Source organism: Sminthopsis crassicaudata, chromosome 6 (assembly GCF_048593235.1).
Source record: "Sminthopsis crassicaudata isolate SCR6 chromosome 6, ASM4859323v1, whole genome shotgun sequence".
Lineage (NCBI taxonomy): Eukaryota > Metazoa > Chordata > Mammalia > Dasyuromorphia > Dasyuridae > Sminthopsis > Sminthopsis crassicaudata.
The window spans coordinates 18,097,197-18,120,381 of record NC_133622.1 but is presented as its reverse complement, the minus strand read 5'-3'; the positions used below and the strand labels follow the sequence as shown (position 1 = coordinate 18,120,381).

The window sequence follows — 23,185 nt, the reverse complement described above, 5'->3', positions numbered from 1 at the left end:
TAAGAAAATCTTCATGTGCCCAGTAACTACTTGATATAATATATAGAAGTCAGTTAACCTGAACTTTGATTATTATACTCCACAGAAGAGAGAGAGACTGAATATCCATAGAAAGAAAGAAAAGAGCTTTCTAGACAGGATCCTTGTCTATCTCAAAGATATGGCAGTTTATTTTTTGTTTTGTTTTGTTTAATATTCTCCCAGATGTCAGAAAGTAACTTGGAGTCTTAAACCTAAGATGGCCAGCTAGGTGGCCCAGTGGATCGAGTGATAGGCCTACAGTGAGCAAGAGTCATCTTCCTGAGTTCAAATGTGACTTCAGACACTTACTGGCTGCATGATTTTGGGCAAGTTATTTAATCCTGTTAGCCTCAGTGTCCTCATTTGTAAAATGAACCAGAAAACGAAATGGCCAACCCATAACTTTGCCAAGAAAATCCCAAAAGGGGTCACAAAAGGTTGGTCACAACTGAAAAAAAGATTGAACAACAAAACTAAACTATGTTTAAAAGAAATGAACTGCATAATCCAGTGGTCCTCAAACTTTTTAAAATAGAGGGCCAGTTCACTGTCCCTCAGACTGTGAGAGGGCCGGACTGTAGTAAAAACAAAAACTCACACTCTGTCTCTGTCCCTCAGCCCATTTGCCATAACCCAGCAGGCCGCATAAACATCCTCAGCAGGCCGCATCTGGCCCACTGGCCGTAGTTTGAGAACCCCTGGCATAATCAAAGCTAATCTAATTTGTATAACTATATACCTTCCAACCCTGTTGCAGCTATATCAGTAAACAAAATAGTATAATGAAGAGGGTTTAAAGAAAATAAAAGAATTATTTGAAAAATAATCAAACAATCAACACATTTGGAGAGAAAGGGTACTAAAAAAAATAAAAGAAGAACAAGTTCTGCTTCCATATTAAAAAGGAGATTGAATAAAATATTAGTCCTGTTTGGAGTAGAATTGGATGTTAATAAATATTTTATGCTTGCATGCATTTTAATGCTCAGGACTGTAAGCAAAAGTCACTCTCTCCCCACCCCTCAAAGATTAAGAAAATTCAGTGCAACACTTCCATACGCAATGTGCTCCCAATAGTTGTAATAACAAAAAACAATCTATTGTTCAAAACAAGCCCATGGATTCTAAATAGTGAATCACAAACAGTGACAAGTGGCCAGCCCTCATTTTTACCTTCTGGAGAAGGTTCTGCTACTGTACTTCCAAACTTGAGGTATCCCTTGAGTCTGTGAACATAGCAGAGGAAAAATGTAGAGCAATTCAGGTGTGTAGAAAACCATAAGAAGGCAATTCTGCACAAATTCACACTCAATTTTTGAAAAGCATATCTTGCAAATTACAATGAAAACATGACATAGTTAATTACATTCTGGAAAACATTCTACCTTACAAATGAACCTGATAGTGAAAATATGTATTCTCAGAGATTTTATGAAGAAAAAAGTACAGAAGGATATAGTGGTGATGCAGCTAATGTATGTACACTTTCTTGACACAAATTATTAACTACTGTATCCCGAGAGCTGACAAACAAGGTATTAAAAGGTACATAAAAGAAATTCAAGACCATCTGAAATGCAAATATCTTCCCCCCCAATACAAGAGATGTAATTTATCCATCTTTAAAACAAAAACAAATAAACAAAAATTAGACATCATGGGTTCTTGGGTCCTCCAATTTCTAAGATTACTCTGTTTCAAATCCCTCAATTTCATAATTCTCAACAGGAAAAGTGAAAAATGAAGGGAAAAAATTAACATACTCAGACAAATCCCTGATACCCATCTTTATGGAAAGGAAACAGTAACCAGATGATCATTACTCAGAAACTAATAACATTTTATGACCTCCAAACTTACTTATTTGACTACTTCTGTATACCACTGAGTTATTTGATTAAAAGAGAGTCAGCAGCAGCCTGTAACTGAAAGTACATAGATTAATTTTTATTTGTAGAAAATTCCTAAATTCTAAGTCCTTAAATTAACTTTTAATCTACTTGATTAATAGAGACTTAACCTGAGCAAATGCTATAATCTACTCTGTATTTAAGAAAAAAGAAGGGTTTTTTCATCAGAGGTCCCAATCACAACACTTCTAATATTCTGTATGTATATACTATCCAAAAAGCAGACCTTACTCTATGGACACAACATTGCATAAAATGAAAAATGAATACTTTCTTTCCTGAAGAATATGTTTATCTTTCAAAAAAGAATATTATAGAAAAGTTTATAAAAGCCAAAATTTTAAGAAAACAACAGATAAATATACAAAGCATTAAATTTTTTCTTAATGTCTCATAATGTTACTTTTTCCACAGCTATCAAAACAGTGTAGAAACCCACCAAAAGAATGATACAGTAAAAATACCATTGCATCCAAAACAAAGAAGTTCTTTACACTAAATGCTGTTTACAAGTTCCAGATGACAGCCCAAAGTAATAGATCCTGTTGACCTGGTGATGACAAATTCTCACAAATAACATGATAAAGTACTTGCACTTGTTCCATATCCACCTGAAAGCTCAGAAAAATGCCATATTACAGATTATTTTAAACAGCTGACTAGAAGAGGTTTTACTAGAAGGAAAGAGCATGATGCAACAGAAGAGCAGGTTGGACTTAGAAGCAAAGCCCAGATTCAAAGGCTAGCTACATCTTACTGTCCAATCTTGGGAACGTGAACTAAGTTTTCTAGTCCTCAACTTTCTTAACTCAAAAATTAAAAGGCTTGGCATAAACAAATTTCCAGGTTTTTTCTGGCTATAACTCCACAATTGCCATCATGTTTTTGGCAACAAAATTCAACAGACTTAAATATGAACATTCCTTCCAACCACATGTTAAGTAAGTCAACTTCACTAAAAAAAGAAAAGAAAAACAAAAAAGAAATACCAGATGTCTATAGCATATTGTTTGTGGTGATTAAACAAAGTTGGTCTCTGAAGACTTTTTTTGTAACATGACACTTGCCTCTCTGGAGCATTTTTCTCCTCAAGGTATTAGAAACAGAAAAAACTTACTAATGTTGTAAATTAAAGTTTTTAAACAAAAGAAATAGTGATGAAAACACTGTATCCAGAAACTATAAAGTCACTAACATTATTAACAAAAACTTCCATTACAGTGCAAGTTGGCACCCTCTCAGCAAATCAGTCTTTAAAAAGGTTCTGAAGAACACTGAGAGATTATATGATATGTCCAGGAGGAAGAATTTGAACTCAGCTTTTCCTGGCTTTTAAATCAGCGTTTATCTACCTTCTTCTAAAATCCTTTGTGAAAACTATATCTACAAAACAATTTCAAAGGGAAGGACATTAAAAGTCATTTATCTATTAAGGTGCTCCCATGTGCCAAGCACTGTTCTTGGTGAGGAGGGTAGAGAAATAAAACTAAAACTGGCCCTGCCTTCAAGAAGTATAAATTCTATTGAAGGAAATAACGACACAACAAAGGGAAGGTGGGTGGATGGATTCAATAAATGAATGATACAAGTGAATACAAAGTATAAAGAATCAGGTCAAAATCAACCTATCCCATTTAGCCCAAAAATATTTCTCCACCAAGAACACATCTTTAAGTTTGGTCCTGACATATTTATGAAGTGAAAATAAATCCTAGTCAATCAATCTACCCAATCCTTGAGATTAAATGTGAAAAGTCCTTGAAAGTTCTTGGATAAGGGGATGTTCTAATTAGTACATGACTTAGGTATAAGTGAGATAGACTGGCACAAAATCGCCCATCTCACTCCCTCTTCCAGAGTCATCAAAATCCAGTGGCAAGACAGAAGTCGGGACCGCTGATGATCCAGGACACAGGAGATGACTTTAGAGTCCGATGTCTGATGAGGCTCTAAGTGCTCCACAGCACCTGTCTTAGCCAGCTTGAGAGAAGGAAATTTGATAAAGTCCAGTGGGGAGATGTATAAAATCAGAGAACTAGTTCAGATCCCAAGAAATTCAAGCAAACAAGAAGACTAAATCACAAAGTACTTAGGAAAGAATAAGTTGTAACAAGATCAAAAAAGAAGGAGGGGTTTGGGTTGTAAAGGTCTCAGTGACAAAGTGTAACATGCTGTTGTCTCCAGAAGCTGCAGATCTCTCTCTGGGAGGAGATCTGCTGTGTCAACCCAAATCTCTCGGACAGATTCTTCTTCCTGTAGAGAGCCGACTTCCCTTCCTGCAGAGAGCAGCCTCAAGTCTAGTCCAGACAAAACTCCCTTTTCCTCCAGAGCTAACCTCTTTTATCCTCCCAGAGAATGGGTGTGGGATAACACAAGGGCTTCTGGGAAGAATTACTTCAACAAATGAAGTTGCTCCTCCTAAGCATGCAAGCTCTTCCCCAGGAATTCAAAGGGGTTGAACTCCCAGTAAAGGCCGGAACTAGAAAATTGTTAAGTACCGACTTAGCACTTAGTAAGAACCTAACAACAAAGGAGGGATATTTGATCTTAAAGGTGATAGGATTCTACTAACTTGGAGGGTAACATGATCAGATCTGAGTTGGAAGAGTACTTTGGTGCCTCAGTGGAAAATGGACAGGATTGAGGAGAAACTTGAGTCAGGGAAATCAACTTAGTTAAGAAGCTGTAAGATTGGGAAGACAGTGAGACCTTCAACAATAATCCGGAAGCTTGGAAGAAGGAAGGAGGAAAGCCAATGAGTTCAATCTGGGACATTAAGATTGAGATGTCCAAAAAACAACTGAAGCTGCAAATGTGAAAATCAGTATAAACAGATTTGAGAATCCCCAACATAGAGATGATAATTAAATCTGTGGGAGTCGATGAGATCATCAAGAAAAATAATACAGAAGGGAAAGAGAAGAGGATCCAAGACAGAGCCCTGAGGGACATCAAAGACCACATTCTCAAGAAATTTAACTATAAAAGGGAGGAAAGCTATATAGCATGATAGCAAGCAGGGATGGATGGATCAAGTAAGGATTTTGGAGGGTAGGGAAGGATGTCTGGATAAGTTGGAACATTGTGCTAGGTGCTGATTATATAGACAAAAATTAAATAGTTCATGTCCTAAACACATCTTAATTCTACCAGATGAGATAACAGGTAAATAAATAAGGATACACAAAATATCAAAGATAAATCCAAAGGGTTGTTTTGTTTTTGATAAAGAAGAAATTGGTATCTGGAAAAATTAAGAATAGTTATTTAAAGAAACGGAACCTGTAGAGGGCCAATATTGAATAAGTCTATGAACAGCAAGAGTCAAGCCCAGGTCTTACTTGAGACTTACTCTCTATTCAAATGAACTACTCAAACTATGGGCTCACCATCTCACTAATAATTGTAAAGATACACTTGGTAAATTCAGGATAATCTTGATGGAGAATGCATGTGACAGAAACAAGGCATTTTAACTATAAGATGAAAGATATACTTGGTAAACTGGGACAGAAAAAGGCATTTTACTATACAATGAATCAAAGCCATAGGAGGTAAATACCTTGCTATGATAATTTCTGCTCTATAGTGATAAATATCACTACAATTCTGTTTACAATTCTGTGGATGTCACTGAACATCACAACTGTGCTATTTGAAATTCTGTGGTGACAGGTACTGATAGTTAAGGGGGATACAGAAATGTCAAAGTGTGGATTGTGCATTGACTCTGAAAAGCAAATGATGCTAGTGACACCAGACTGAAAAGCAGAAAACCCTGGCCCTCGGACTATAATAAAAGGAAGACTGCACAGAATATCTTCCTCCTGGTCCTTGGTTATTCCTTCACACTCCCAGAGAAGGGAGAGATTCCTTTGGCTGGACCACAAAAGCGGAACAGTGAATAATAATATTAGATAATTGGGGAGAATAGAATGTGAAAGACTGTAAAAACAAAAGAAAAGAAGTTATATTTGATCCAAAAGGCAACAAGGCACTCCTGGAGTGGAAGAAGCAATGAAGTGACGTGTATTTGATTTAAGAAAATTGTTGGGATGCTGCTGGTAGGATATAACTGAAAAGAACAGGAGGAAGAGAGGCAAATTACTGCAAGAGAGCAGACAAGAGGCAATGAGGACCTGAGGAATAGGCAAGGCTTAGTGAGGGAAGGAATCCTGAGTGAGATGTGGCAGAGACAGAAAGGACAAGATTGAGCAAATGACTGAACAAGGGGGCAGCCTGACAGCCCAAGGCTAAGAACACCACGGGGGCGTGGAGGGGGGGGGGGACACCTAGATGACAGCCCCATGAAAGAAGGACCCACAAGCTTCAAAGGCCCGACAGTCTCTCCTTCAAAATCTGTTGTAACTTCATATAATTTTGTTACAGGAGAAATTATTTTTTTTAAATTACTGGTAAAGCAGAAGGAAACACAGAACATATATGATGCAATAGAACTGTATACCCCAGATCTTTGGGGGGCGTGGACTTGAGTTAGAAAAACCCTAAATCTCAACCTCCCCCAACCTTTGGAAGTATTTCCCCGGGAACGAAGTAGGAGGGTAGGGATCCTCCCAAAGATTGGGAGGGGTTGAGATTTAGGGTTTTTCCAACCCAGGTCCACCCCCCCCAAAGATCAGGGGTATACAGTTCTATTACATCATATAAATAAATAAAGTTCACTTTTCTCTGCGATGAGAGTATGAGCAGCCATGTCTTTGCATCCCCTACAATGCATGGCAGCATATCATGCACAAAATCTTCATCCAACATATAACTGTTTGTTGTTTCACTGACTTTACATTCATATAGTTGGAATTATTAGTTTTTTTTTTTTTTTTCTTAGCAGTTCTCGGCATTTCCTTGCCTAATAACATATTCTTTCAATACAACTGATCAGGGTTGGAATCTAAATAGAAATACTGTGTATTAGATACCTCTGAAGAGTGATCAATTCTACAGCCCCTTTTCTTTCCCAAACAAATAAACTAACCAGCCATTATTCGCCTATACTTTAATATAATACCTATCAAAAGAGCTAGAAGAGACATACTTTTATATAAAATTCTACTTTCATTAGAACTACATCATATCACAAATAAAAATCTACTTTAGAGACAGCTACTGCCATAATCTTTCTGAAGGTTAAAAATTTAACAATCCTTATTATCAGCAACTTATTCTTTATATCTAATACAATACAATATTAATATTCAGAAGACTTAGGTTCTAACTTTGGTCACATCATTTAAACAACTTTAACAAGTAACAAAAGCCCACAGCCTTATCTAAAAATAAGGATAACTTTATCTGCCATAAATTTCTCACAAATTTGTTAAGGGCATAAAAAGACAATGAATGTGAAACTTTACTCTCAATCATAAAGCATTATCCAAATGTAAAGTATCATTGTATTTGACCAAAACTTCCTCTAATAAACTGGGAACTCATTTGCACTTCTGTTATCTTCAAAGGGGACAAAGAGAAGACCATCTCAAGATAAGACGTTTTTATTTACTTAAAAACTAGTATCAAATTGAATTATATCATTTTCTTCTCTCCATATGAATGAATAACTCAGATCTTTATAATTCCCCTCAAAAAAGTAATAATTTAATAGCATTTTCCCAAACTTATTCTAAGATTTCAGATTATAACCTTTTTAAATTCTGAAGCCTAGAATCGTACACCATGTTCTTAAAAAAAAAAAATTAACTACTCTACTGTAGGAAAGATTACTTCACAGTTCTTAGGAATACTATATAACATATTGACCTATTACTCAGTATTCTTGCTTACAAAGTACAATGCTAATGAATAAATGTTTTTCACTATGAAACCTAAAATTCTCTCATATAATATTGTACATAGTTCTTTCCAATGCCATATTTTAATTCACTTATCACACTTATCAAAATCACTGTGAATTCTCATATGAAATTCTAAAATCACTCACATTGAACAAGACTGCTTTCACTGAACTGCTGTCATTTGCAAATCAAACAAATAAATGGAATTTTCATTCAATATAATAACAAAAATAACAGCCTATGAACCCAATACAAACATACCTGTACAACTTTATTTCACCCCAACGAACAATTATTTAGCAATAAACAATCTCTAGAATCAAGAGACTCTTGCTGTTTATTGTATCATGGGCCCTTCAAGCAGTCTGGTGGAGCTTTTAGACTCCACCCTGGAATAACATTTAAAATATTAAAATAAATATTCAAAGACAAACATTAGATAACTGCTATTTTCATAGAGCTAATGCTCTAATTGGGGAAGAATAACCATAAATGAGGAAAGAGTTCATGCCAAGATGGAATGATCACATGGTCCTTAGATTCTGGTAGAAAAGTAGTAGGCCAAATGGCAAAGTCCTGAAGACTTTGGGAAACAATGGCAGGACAAATAGTCCCAGGACAAGAGAACAGTGGCTCCAAGACTCAGAGCAAACTGAAGATCTGGGAAACGTACAGAAGAATTGGGGATGGAGGACTTAAATCAGCATCCATCTCAGAGCACATATCATTCAATACAGTTGTGAAATAAATGCCAGTTTTAAGAACTATAAGAAACTTATATAGTAATAAAGATTGATTATCCAAATGAATTTATCATTCATTGCTTTTCCCTTCTCTGTGTACTAAACATTCTAACCTCTACTTTGCCAACATTTGGGAAGAATTAGGAAAAGGAGACAGAATTTAAATCAGTCAATTTGGTCAAAAAATATCAAAGCTATTGACAATTATTAGATTCTAGCATTTCTTTAGTATTTTAATATTTGCCTCTCAAAACCATAAGTTACTCAAAAAATGTTTTATTTAAACAAAAATGTATCTTAGTGACTGATAAACTAAATATGTCCATAAGTAAATTAAACCTTAAAATGCTGAAAACTTATCACCAGACACTGGTGATTTATTATTGACGAAAAAAATTCTTTCACTAAATGTTTTGGGAAAAACACAAGTTAGCAAAAAATAAATGGGGAAAAAATGAAAAGTTTTGATCTTGACATTTTGAGCTTTTCTTACCTTCTGATGTTTTCCATCTTTTCCATAAGTCTTCAACAGTAATATGTTTATCTTCTCTATGCAGATGGCTATGTTTATTAGTAGCATCCTTATATTTCATATCTTCTCTGATAAACTATAGAAGAAGAAAAAAACTAGGTTAAATGCTAGTAATCCTAGAAGGAAAATTAAATGTTATTCTTAATGAACCATTGAACAGAACAAATACTCAACTGTACTGCTAAAGGAAAAAAAAAGTCTTATACTTTATTATATATGGAGAGGATTAGATATCTTCTGAAGTTGCCTCTAAAACTGAGAATATCTAGACACCAGAAAAAACTAACTTTGATCCAAACAGAAGGAACATAAGGCTGATGAAAGGCAGAAGCAGATAATGACTGACTGAATCAATCCCTAGTCAATTCAAGAAACAGAATATCTAGTTGTTTAAATGGCACCTTAGTACTAGCAAGGGGCAGTCAAATTAAAAAACACTTTACTTCTTCAACCATGAAACTTCTTTTGGAAATGGAAAACATTAAGGTTCTTTTTAATTTATATTATTGATATTAATATTTTATTTTCATTTATATTAAAATTTATATTTATATTATATTAAAATTTATATTTATATTATATTAAAATTTATATTTATATTATATTAAAATTTAAAGGAAGTTTTTCAGACTTCTTTTAAAATAAATTCCCAATTCTTATTTTTAAAAAACTGATGAAATATTTTAATGCTTTAAGTTTATAATAAATAATTTTTGAGAAAAGATTATTTAAATAATTCCTAGTCACAGTATACTCCCAAATGCACTTCAATATATATACTTATACTATACAGGCTCACATATTTAATGTTGGAACGGAACTAAGAGACAATCTAGTCCACCTCGCCTCCACTCTCTCTTTTTCCTGTTTAAGAGGAATGGCAGTTCCAGAATGTAAGGTGATTTGCCCAGTTATACAGATTCCAAGCAGCAGAGCTCTAATTTGAACCATGCACTCATTCTACTGTGTCACAATGTCTTCTTAAAGTTATTTCTTATTAAGAAGATAGTGTCCAAAGGTATTCTATTATTTAAAACATTTGTATTTTGCCCTTTCTAAAACCAGATAAATGGTGGCAGCAGCAGCAACAAGCAGTGGTGGCATCAAAGTTAAAGTCAAAAGTAGTCAAAAGTAAGTGGAGTATTGCCATCAGATTAGAAAAACATGATTTTCACACCTCAGAATCTTACTCCATCCATAATCTCAAATAAAGATATTGTATAAACTACAAAATAATTAACTTTACTTATTTTGTTCAGAAAGTCAGTATATAAGTATAGTAGAAAGAGTTGGCTTCAAGGTTGGAAATACTGATGTGTACTGACTATGTGATCCTGGACCAGTGCATTAACCTCTTAGTACATAAAGCCGCTCTAAGACAGTAAGTTGCAGAGATGGTGGTGGCCTGCATTGGTAAGGGCAGTTTCCTCCTTCATAAGAGTTCTGCAGACCACTGAAATCATACTTCCAATAAGGGCTCTATTGTTAATCCTTTGTTACTACACTGAGAAGAAAAGATTCTGATTCCCCTGACTAAAAAAGTTGGGAACAATCAATCACAAGGAGTTTTTTACCCAAAGAGGTATAAAAATTTTCAAAACTATTAAGGGAAAATTATAGGGAAAGGTACATAACTATAAAAAGAGTGAAAAGTTTCAATGACAAATGAATCTTAGAAACCAATCAACAAGTATTGATAAAGTGCCTACTATGTGCTGGGCACTGAGCTGCTGACACAAGTACAAAGAAAGAAATAAGTTTTACTTGCAAGGGGTTTACAATTTAAGAGGGGAGACAACAAACATGTGTGTGTGTACAATATATAGTATCTAAATATTTTAGTTAAATATAAGACAGTTTGAAAAGGAAAGCAATTGCCATAGGAAAGATTAGAAGGAAAGATCAGAAAAGGCCTTATGCAGAAAATGACATGAGATTGTGTATTAAAAAGAAAGAGATGGGCCTGTTGAGACAGAAGTGAGAAAGGATCCCATGCACGTGAGAAACATGGAGTACGAGAAGAGAGTGTCTACTGAGGCTCAAAAGAAGGGCTAACTTGATTAAATATCACGACCCACCAAATCAATCCAACAAACTATATCCATGATGCACTTTTCTCATGCAAGTCACTATGCTCTTTATTACACACCAAGGTTACAAAAATAATCTGAAAAAGTAATTTCATTAATGAGATAAAACATGTAAACTGGCTTGCTTGACAAGAAAAAAGAAAGCACAAAGAACTAAGGGACCTAAAGAGGTTTCCTACTGGAGGGAATGTAAATCTTAAATGAAGATAACAATTCTAAGAGAGGTGGATCTCAGATTGGCTAGGATGACAGGAAAAGATAATACTGAATGTTGGAGGGGATGTGGGAAAATTGGGACACTAATACATTGTTGGTAGAGTTGTGAATTGATTCAACCATTCTGGAGAGCAATATGGAACTATGCCCAAAGAGCTATCAAACTGTGCATACCCTTTGATCCATCTACTGGGTCTATATCTCAAGGAGATCATAAAAGAGATAGCAGGTGGGAAAGAAGTGAAAAAAATATGGAACACAAGGTTTTGGAAGGATGAATATTGAAAACTATCTCTGTATGTTATAACGTCAGGACTAGCTCTCTGGAGGGCCTCAGATCAGTCAAAGTCCTTGGTCTTTAGGAGGAGAAGTGAAAGAGGCAGGCAAGCTGCCATATGGCTTGTCAAAGGTGGATCCTGGACTCTAGAGTCTGGAGCCTTAAGTCCTCTCTCCTCAGAGTGCTATGGTAGAGAGGCTCTGACCTTCTCCCTCAGCCCTCCAATTCTTGCCTTTGATTACCTCAACACAATACATTCAGCAAGCACCAATAATGAGGAGAGCCATCACATCACCAAATATTTATAGAACCATTATCACACATTGAGTAGACAATTAACCTTCAAGTGCTCTGCTGTCTTAGATTCAAACATACCTTTTCAGAGTTCCAGTCTTCTAAAGCATGTATTTTGAAAAATAAAAATCTATTATTATAAAAATAAAAGAGAGAAGTGGGGAGATTGCTTTGGATTTGGGAAGAGTTGGGACAGTTTGTGAAAAGGTAGACAAGCTGGTCATATAATGTCAAGTTTGAGAACAGCAAGAAAGGTAGTCTGTTTAGAGCACAGAGGGGCTAAAGAGAGAAATGGGAATTAAGTAAGGTTGGAAAGGCAGAATGAAGCTAGACCATGAAGAGTGTTCAATATCAGGCTGAAGATTTTGTCTTTTATCCTAGAGGCAATAGTGAGCCACTAAAGATCTTTGTGCACAGAAGTCAGTCTTCTGCATATGTGTGGAGGACAGATTGGAAAGGAAGAGAAACGAGGAACAAGGAAATCAACAATTCAGACAAGAGGGAATAAGGTTCTAAGTTATGGTGGTAAGTGCAAGAATAGAGAGAAACAAAACAGCTTAATGTTTTGCTATCAAAGTACAGCCAACAAAACTGGTACCTAACTGACTGGGTATGGAACAGTGATCCAAGATGACCAAGGTTATGAATCTGGATGACGAGCAGATTGGCAATGACCTACACAGAAACAAAGAGATTTCTAGGAAGGGTTGGTTTAAGAAGAATATCAAATTTCATTTTCAGCATGGAAAAATGAAATTGAATCTAAAGTAGCTAGAGGATCTTCATTTGGAAAAGTTCAACAAGCAAGATGATAAGGAAGTGGTCACTTGGGAGTAAAAAAAAAAAAAAAAAGAATAAGATATACCGATTTGATAGTCATATATATAAAGATCATATTTAAACCCAGAGAAGCTAATGGAGATTCTCAATAAAAGAGAAGGCCAAGACAGAAATTATAGTGGGAAACTCTTCTTAGAAGGCAGGATATGGATGAAGACTGAAAAGCAATGAGAGGCAAGAGAAAAACTAGGTAAGCACAATGTCATGAAAATCCAAAGGAGGAGGATGATTCAGGAGAAGGAATTGGCCATTCATGTCAATGGTGAAGAAAGTACTAGTAAGAAGGAAGAAAAACTTGCAATTTTGCAATTAAGATATCATTGGTAACCTTGAAGAAGTCAATTTTAATTGAGTGTTCCAGGTAAAAATTATATGAAAAGGGGTTTAGATTTGAATGGTAGAGAGGAAGATGTTCAGAGTATAAACAGCATTTGGGTCCAAAACAGAGTGAATTTAGAGTTCTGGGTTGACATTTCAAACCCAAATGTAAAACTGTAAATTTATTCTTTAAAATTTCTCTTTAGACTTATTTCACCATTATAGTCTGCCAAGAGTGAACAACCAAATAACAAACAGCTGGATACACATCCAAGACCCTGCTCACAAGTCAAAGGAGATACAAGCTCTATAAAGAAGAGCATTTGAATAACTGCAAGCTATATGTACATAACCTAAAATCTAAATCTAAAACTTTATCACTAACATACACAGGTTTACATGACTCTGGGTACTTTATCTAACCAGGCAGTTAGCTGATACCCTGGATAAGGTATTAGGCCTAAAGTCAGAAAGGCCTGCCTTCAAATCCAGCTTCAAACACTACTGTGTGACCTTGTTTACTTCAATTTGTTTGTAAAGTGAGTTAAAAGGAAATGGCCAATCAGTCTATTGTCTTTGCCAAGAAAACCCAAATGGGATCACAAAGTGTAATGTCTGGACTAGTTTTCTGGAGGATCTCTGGAGGATCTCTGGATGTGCCTTGTACTTAGGTGGAGAAGTGATGAAGGCAGAAGAGCCACCATGAGGATAGTCAAGGATGGAGTCTGGAATCTGCTGATTTCAAGTCCTCTCAGCCCTTAAATACCTTAGTATGAGTACATCACTTACAGCACACCGAGTATGTGCCAACTGTAGGATCATTACATCGCCAGATCACACTGTATATGCCAACTAGAGTGATTACATCATTACATCACACTAAGTATATGTTTTCTCATCAATCACACTGAGTAAACACCCTGTTGTAGGTATTCTAGTTTCAAGTATACCTTTCCCAGAGTTCCCCACTATCTGCGTCCTCTACAACAAAGTCATACACAATTGAAAAACAACTATTCATTTAACCCCTCCATGTACCAAGAGCTCTCTAGGCCTACAAGCTGAACAATTCCATATGTTTTTTGAGATTTCTTTCTACTCTTCAATGATCTGAGACCTTTTATTTAGGTTCCAAGTTCTCTCTCACTCCTGGTCCCTCCCCCCCACTCATGATACATTTTATACATCTAAAGTCATATAAAACATATTCATGCATGCATCATTCAGGAGGAAGGAATAAATAGAGAAAAATGCTTTGCTCTATACTCTGAGTCCAGCAGTTTGCTATCTGGAAGAGAATAACATTTTATATGATGAGTCCTTTGGATTCATGTGGGATCACTGGATTGATCACAGAGTATCAAAGTCTTTCATATTTGATTATATTTAACACATAGCTGTTATTGTATAGACTGCTGTCTGAGTTCTACTCACTTCATCTGTTCATATAAGCCTCCCAAGGTTTTTCTGAACTCATCCTGCTCATTATTTCTTATAGCATAACAGTATTCCATTACAATCATATACAACTTGTTCTGCAATTCCCCGATTATGAGCATCTCTTCAATTTTAAATTCTTTGTCACCACAAAAAGAGGTGCTATCTAGAAATATTTTTGTACAAATAGGTCTTTTTTTTTTTTGTCTTTGATCTCTTTGGGATATAGACCTAATAGTGCTCAGTTCATTTTTTTCTGAAACCATCCCCTTCATTGTATCTTATAACACAGTGGTATTCCATCATATTCATATACTATAACTTGGTTAGCCATTTCCTCACTGATAGGCATCCCATCCATTTCCAATACTTTGCCATCACAAAAGAGCTTCTCTAAATATTTTTTATACACAAGGGTCCTTTTCCTTTTTCTTGATCTCCTTGGGGCATGAACCTAACAGCTATATTGTTAAATCAAAGGTTATATGAACAGTTTTAAAGCCCTTTAGGCATAGTTCCAAACTGCTTTCTAGAATAATTAATGAGTCTTTAATCTTAACACTTACAATATGCATTAAAGAGGGAGTTTCCTTACTGGGAGCTTTCTAACAATGAAATCATAGGTTCAAAAGCCCCTATTTCCTTTCTCTGCCAAAAGCACCCTTAGGGTTAAGCATAACTCAAAAGCTTCTTCTCAAGACAGCCCATCAGCAGGTCAAATTTATTTTGCTATTCTCCTATATATCTTTCTCCAAACTAAGTATCTCAGCTTCTTCAATTATTTATTGTACAGCATATTCTCCACTTTCCTCACAATCTTTATCACATTCCCTGTTTACACAATGCAATTTATCAACATTATAAATGTGGTCTAATGATGGTACACTACAGTGGGGTTCGAACTATTTTTTAGTTTTTTGTCTCTAAACACCCCTAATCAGTCTGATCTCTAATAATATCATTCTTCTGTACTTTAGAACCAGAGAACAGACATTTTAATCCTGCTGAAATTTTTTCTTTCAATTCAGCCCATTATTCTAGTCTGTTAAGATGTATGATAATGAAGAACGAGGTCAGAGAGGTGATCAATGGTCTCAACCCTGCTATCTAAGTATCCTGGCAAATTTCTAAAAGAACTAAGGATGCTCAATAGTTCTCAGAAATGGGATCTAATCTTACATTTTTACCATTCTACATCTACTTGAAATGAGAAATCCCTCTCTTATTTATGGATATTACTTATTAATATATAATGCTTGTTCACCCCACATCATTTTCCTTATTGTCCCTCCTTTGGAATACAGTACATCAACATGAATGATAACTCAGTCATGGATTTCAACCCATCAAGTTTTAGTAATAACTGTTGTTGACATTTGTCTCCCTACATTAGGATATCTAATTCCTCTTGACTGGTGCTTGACATTTGTATATAACTACATAAACATTAAACATTCGAGGAAGTTTACTGGATTTTGTGTCTTCTGAATTTCTAGGTATTCAATAGCTCTTTTTTCCTTTATAGGGACTATTTTTTATATTATCTAGTTTGACAGAGAAGCAGAAGTTTTTTTCCCTCCCCAATACTTTGTCTTTTAAAGTATCTCTGATTAGATTTGAAAGATACTTGCATCATTAATTGATTCTTAAGGTATTTTCAACTCAATATCTTGTAAGCATCTCAAAGTGTTCAAAACAGAAATTATTCTCTCTCCCATCTTTCTTCTCCCCAATTTTCCTCTCATTCAAACTTTTCTATTTCTGTCACAGATACTATCATTCTTCTAGTCACTCAAGTTTACAACTTCAGAGTGATCCCTGACCCTTAATTTTCTACTATACATACCCCAAACACTCACCAAATCTGGATGATTCCACTTCTATAGTATCTCTCACAAATCCTTCTCTTCACTTACATAGCTACTAACCTAATCCAAGCCTTAATCATGTCTTGCCTGGACAAGTGAATTATATGTTTATCATATTTCCAGATGATAAAAAGTGGAAGGGATAACTAAAGTGTTAGATTACAGCATCAGGGCATAAAAAGATGCTGAGGCAAGGACTTATGAGCTGAATTTAATAAAATGCAATTAACTGAGAAGTGACAATTCTACACTTGACTTGAAAAAAACAATTTCAAAAGTACATAATAGTAGAAATATGACTAGATAAGAGTTAAAAGAAATTAGGGGGTTAAGTGAGATGCAAGTTCATTATCAATTAGCACTCGGTCAGCCTAAATAAGATAATCCCTAGGCTGAAATAAGAGAAGCATGGTATCAAGAATTAGGGAAATAATAATTTAACTGTACTTTGCCCTGTTCAGAGTACTATGTTCAATTTTGGGAGCCACATTTTAAGTATAACAGAAATAAATTAGAAAACTGCCAAGTAATTACAAACAAGATGTGAAGATACTTAAAGACTGTGGCATTAATGCCATTTGTTAAAGACTTTGGGTAAGAGGAGAAATGGTGAGGGAGATAAGAATTTGAATAGGAATCATGTGAAAGAGATACTAAACTTGTTCTCTTTGGTTCCAAAAAACAGAAACAGAAAAAGAAACAAAAAGTAAGATTTAGGTTGATCTATCTGAAATATATGACCTTCACCAGATAATAGTGTGCCTCTGTTGTCCATAGAGGTATCCATCTGTGTGTGTGTGTGTGTATGTGTGTGTGTGTGTGTGCGCGCGCCTCTCTCTCTCTCTCTCTCTCTCTCTCTCTCTCTCTCTCTCTCTCTCTCTCTCTCTCTCTCTCTCACACACACACACACACACACACACACACACACAACAAAGTCTCTAACTTAAGCAATTTGAGAATTAATCAGATTATAAAAAATAAATTACTCTGAAAAAATTTTATTTGATAAGATGTTTTTCATACAATACTAATTTTTCCTTTAATTAAAATGATAAAAAATGGAGGTATTTTTCAAATACTCTGTCAATTTTGTAATTTTAATCAGTAAAAAAATAAGGACTTTCTGAAGGTGAAGTACAATACCAAGTCCTAATTTTTTTTTCCCCTTTGAGCAGACCTGTAATTTCTAAGACTGTTTCTTTTTGTCAATCATCCATATCACCTCTTCAAGGATAGAAGAAATAAAAAGACAAAAAGTAAATAGTACCTTACCCTCAGAGAGTTTACATTCACTTACAGGAGACAACACCCTTTCTTTTAAGTTCTGTTAATCAATGTGGCTCATATGTTTAAAGTGTCACAATAAGAGCTTTCAGAAATAATTTCCAAAAGGAAAGCACAGCCCTCCAGCAGAATGCTATTAAAGAATCTCTCAGCATAATCTCAGATGCTTTTGCTTCATCCTAAAATTTTTATCTTGCCAGTAAGTTTACAATGAGTCTAGTACAGTTAACTGGGATATGACACAACCTTTGAACAATTTCAGAAGCTACAAGAATATAGATAAATCTAATGTGTAATGTAAACCTGAAAATGCAAGCAAAATGACATGAACCAATCTGCTTTAATAATTCTTTCAAAATTCAAAAGATGCTCAAAGTTGATATTAGGAAATAAAACATGTTTAAAATAGATGTAGTATTCGCTGTTCATACTGGTATTGTTGAAGGGAAGATGTTAGTACAGTAAAAATAAGCTTTATGTTACAAGTTTTAAGACAAACAAAGTAAGCAAAAAACTAAACATTCAAGCATTCTTAAAATTCTTAAATAAGAAAATGCAATTTCATGCCAACTTCAAAGAAGCAAGTCTCTCAAATGAGATTCCATTTTTTCATTATGATATGGTACTTTCTCTGAACACTCTGCTAAACAGTCATGCTTCTATATCAAACTCACTACTAAAATATAAGTAGATTTTGAAATAATTACTCAAATCCTAAATATGATATGTCTTTTCTGATTTCAATCTAAATCTTTTCGAAGACTATGCCACTATTACTGATTCCTATGCAGGTTCTGTTCCTCATCTACTAACTTAATCTATAAAAAGTAAAACAGAGAATTTTTTTACCTTACCTCTCTATTCATTCTGTGCTACAAAGAAAATTTAAGAAGTATGATTGCTAAGACAATTAACAGGTCATTGCACAGTAAACTGTATGCTCCAACTCAAGATATTTTTTTAAAGTAGTCAAACTCCAATATTTCTGCTAAGAAATATCTAGATAAATCCAGTAAGTCATTTGTAGTCCTATGATCCTATCCCAATAAGCTTGCCAACTTTCATTTTTGTACTATGCCTAACCAAAGAGAAAAATAGAATTCCAACCCACACTAATGAAATAAAATATAATGGGATGATAGGAAGCAAAGAGAAAGAGTCATTAGTAAGCACTCTCTGATAAAGAAATAAGTAAAACAAATAATATATACTATTAGAATATGAATTCTATCATTCACCTGGCAATAGCATGTATTCACTAGGCCTTTTGTATTTTTACTTCTGTTTCTTAGAAAAGTTGAACAATTTCCTTTCATTAGAAACAAGTCTGTGTGTATACACATATACGCTTTATATCATTTCTAGGAAAAATGGTAACACTTAACTCATTTAACATCTAAGGGTAAGACTTCATGCTCAATTAAAAATACCAATTCTTCTATCTGGAAGCTGACTTCTTGGCTATATTATCATAAGAAATACAATAATTAATGATTGATCTGGCACCACCAGGAGGTTATTACAAAATAATTTTAAGGTAACTGAAACCTACGAAACCAAATTCTTCCTTTTTCATTTCTTATGAAAAATCTTTCTGCATGACATTACTAAACAGAGCAACTAAATTTTAAGAAAAAGTAGTTTTTAAAAGAATGGCAACCTATCAACAGCTACATGAGAGATCATTCAAATCACTAATGATAAGAGAAATGCAAATGAAAACAACTCATACCCAGCAAATTGGCAAAGGCAAAAGATGGAAATAGTCAATGTTGGAGAGGCTGCAGGAAGACAGGCACACAAGAACACTTGGTGAAGTTGTGAATTGGTCCACCCATTCTGGAAAACAATTTGGAATTATGTGAGCAAAGTCACTACAACATTCATATCTTCTGACTCTTGAGATCCCACTACTTGGCTCATATCACAAAATAGATCACACACAAAAAGCTTCATATGTACCAAGATATTTCCAACAGTACTTTTTTATAGTAGAAAAAAAAACTGGAAGCAATATAGACTGCTACTGAATGAAGACTTACTGAACATATTCCAATATATAAATACAATGCAACATTACTGTGTCATAATAATGAATATGATGAATTCAGAAAAACTTGAAAGACTTGTATCAACTGATAATAGAATGAAAGAGAATCCAAAGAATATAAGAAATTATTATAATACTGTAACTGAAAAGCAGCATTAACATGAAACCAAATTTTAGAGGAATTATAATGACTCGAACAGGTGAAAAACCTCCTTCTTTAGAGAGAGATTCAGGTACTATAGTTGCAGAACGTGGTATATACTGCCAAATGTGGGTGCGGTATCATTTGGTCTTATTTAAATGGCTTTCTCTACCACATTGGAGAAGAGGGTAGAGTGTTTAATATCTAGAAATGACTGTGACAGAAAAACAACAGGTATCAATCAAACTTATAAAAATAACATGTAAATTAGACACAGTTGCTATATTAGTTGGCTTTATCAAATGCTGCAGTATATTCTTAGGAAGAGGGTAAAGAGGGCATTTAAGTCACTAAACAGTCAAATCATTTGATGGAGATAACACTATCAGACATCAGATTGACTCCAGAGATCAAAGAATAAAAAGATGTATAAAATATTCAGAGCAGCACTTTTTGTAGTAGCAAAGAACTAGAAACTAAAGTGGGCACTCATCAAATGGACAATGGCTAAACTACAGTGGAATAAATCAATAGAATGGTGTTATAAAAGGGAATCTATTTAGAAAAACTTGAATGGGACCACAGCAAAGGGAAAAAGCACTACTTCAAGTCATAGACACTGGGTTCAGGTCCCCCATGATACCTCCTGTAAGCTGTGGGGCACATCTCAAAACATTCCTGGAGTCAATGAAATGGTCAGACTGGCTGGTCCATCCTAATGGGGAGTGAAGAGAATAGAGCAAGAGAACAGCTGACACAGAGGCTACTACACTCTAAGACAGTGAAAGTGCTGTGAGATCTGTGATGTGTGAGCAGCAAGTCACAGTTATCTGTGAATGCTCCAAAAAGTGATCTTTCTTTTCTTTCTCTTTCCCTCGTGAAGGAGGAAGTAAGTGAAGAATGAGGCTTGTGTTTACAGAAAGTACTGTTCTAATTGTTGTGGGCTGAGGAAAGAAGGGGGGAGGATAATAACAATAATTTAAAAAGACAAAAAATAAAGAACATCAAGAAAATATTATATATATATATATATATACACACATATATATATATATATAAAATAGCAAAAAGAAGGTTCAGACAAAGATATAGAAGAGAGGCACTGTGTTGGAAATATAATTATATTTAACATGTAATATATGTATATGTGAGATTGCCAGTGACATACAAAATCATCTTTTTCTGTTCTTTATATGTGGAAATGTTCGTGTGCTGATGTTTATCAAAGTCACAATATAAATACAAGAAAATATATTTTCATCAATTTAATAACCTTGAAATTTTTTTAGTATACCACAGAAATAATCAACAAACTTAAAAAATTGAAATGTGCTCACTGTGCACTGTAAACATGAAATTATAAGGAATGAAAAATGCTTGTTATCAATCACAACGATTTCATCAGGCCACTTTGCTAATACAATTTTTCAGAACATATACTTTATCCAGTGGAGGATGGTTGGGGTATTTCCATCCGCTAAAAAATATCTATTATATAAAAAATAAAATGCAATCAAAAAACTATTTAATCCAAAAAAGGATTTAAAATTAAGAGGATTTCAAGTTTTACACAATGAAAACCAAGGTCAGAAAGACTGAGTGACTTGCCTAGAGTTGGACAGGTTGTAAGTCCCTATTAGAATCCAAATGAAGATTCTCTGACTCCAAATCCAATCCTCTATTATTAAACTGTCTCTAAGTTCCATTCCTTAGTTTGATATTTTTATAATTTGTCACTTTTCTAAGAAGATGCAGTTAAGTAAATGTAGTTATAGGAAGCTCAAGGCTGTACAAACTAAATGCTGAAGCAGCCTTCCCCTTAAATGACTTTCTTGATAAGACAAAAATCTTTATTCTTCACTGCTATCAATGGTCTCTGACTTCTCACCGTCACTTAAACTACTGCCTATAATGTCTATATTATTAAAAATAATAACAAGACTCTATTGTGAATAAGATAAAAAAACTGTCAATTCAGCACATCAAGGATTTCAGTTTGGTGACGATTGCAGCATTGAGCATTTGTATTGCTGCTTACTCTGTGACAGACACTGTGGTGAATGCTTTAAAAAATATCAACCCATTTTTTCCTCACTATCTTCGAGGATAGATGCTGTTATTAACTAAATTTTACAATTGGGAAAACTAATGGAAAAGAGATGGGCTCACTAAGGCTGATGTGTGCCTGAGGCTGCATTTGAATTCAGGTTTTCCTGACTCCAGATGTAATATTATATTCATTATGACACTTAGTTGCCCTAAGTTAGCAACTTCATCTTAAGGATTATAAATTCATCATAGTTCACAGATGATATTATTACTTTAAATATTACCAGTTCCTCTTTTCTTCAAATATTTTTTGATATGTGAAATTGTTTTTTTTTAACTTCAGACAGAAAGAACATTAAAAATTATTTAATTTTAATAGGATTGAAAATTCACTAGGATGTTTGTATAATCATCAACTCTACTGCAACTTTTCTATCATTCATTTTACCTTCTTCAGCCCTATGATTTAGTTGGCATAACTGATGTAAATAACTTTAAAATGGTAGACAAAGTAAACAGGTGTTTGCTTTTACTGAGTTTAAGTTTCCAAAAGTGAATTCTAGAATTAATTATTATAGAGAAGTATAAAATCAATAACTTATTTTTACAATAGTTTTCTGTTTTTCCAAATACATGCAAAGACAGTTTCCAACATTCACCTTTGCAAAACCTTGTGTTACACAAGAAAAATCAAGATAAGATAAATAACTTAGAGTCGAAAAAAATCTCAAGAGGCCACTGACGCCCATCCCCTTATTTTAAAGTTGAAGAAACTAAGATGAATGAAAATTATGTGATTAATCCAAGATCACACTGATGTTAACTGTCAGAAATAAGAAAAGTAGCTGTGGCTAATCAATCTTTAGCTCAGAAGAATAACTTTAAAGGCTGCTTCTGTCTAAAAAGATATTTGCAGGTCATCCTTAGAGTGATGGCTTAAAAGTTGTCCTGTGACCACTCACAATCATGAAAATCGTTGTGACAAAGCATAGACAACAGGGTCAGAAATTTTAGGTTCTAGATTAATCAAGCACATAACAGAAGACTATAGTAAATTATGTTAAAAGCTCTTTTCTGAACTTCAGTTCATGAATCTGTAACCCTGAGATACTAAAATTTATACTATTTTCCTCAAAGAACAGTCTTTATATAAGCATTTCATCAACCAAAAAGAGCACAGAGCATTAAAAGAATAACAGGCTATCATAAAGACATTTATTTGTATCATGTTCTACACTTTCTATTTAACTTTCACAGTACTCAGAGAGGTATAGTTCTTTTTTTGGCATTTATTGAAATCTAAT

General features: G+C 34.4%; 1 protein-coding gene across 2 annotated transcripts in view; it reads right to left on the bottom strand.

Annotated features, from left to right (window-relative positions):
- STIM2 (stromal interaction molecule 2) overlaps positions 1 to 23,185 on the bottom strand; it is a 126,252-nt gene that overhangs the window by 44,238 nt on the left and 58,829 nt on the right. For both annotated transcript variants that reach the window (XM_074276013.1, XM_074276012.1), the window contains exon 3: positions 8,978 to 9,092. In XM_074276013.1, coding sequence (XP_074132114.1) covers positions 8,978 to 9,092 — 115 coding nt within the window. The remainder of the gene's footprint in view (positions 1 to 8,977; positions 9,093 to 23,185) is intronic.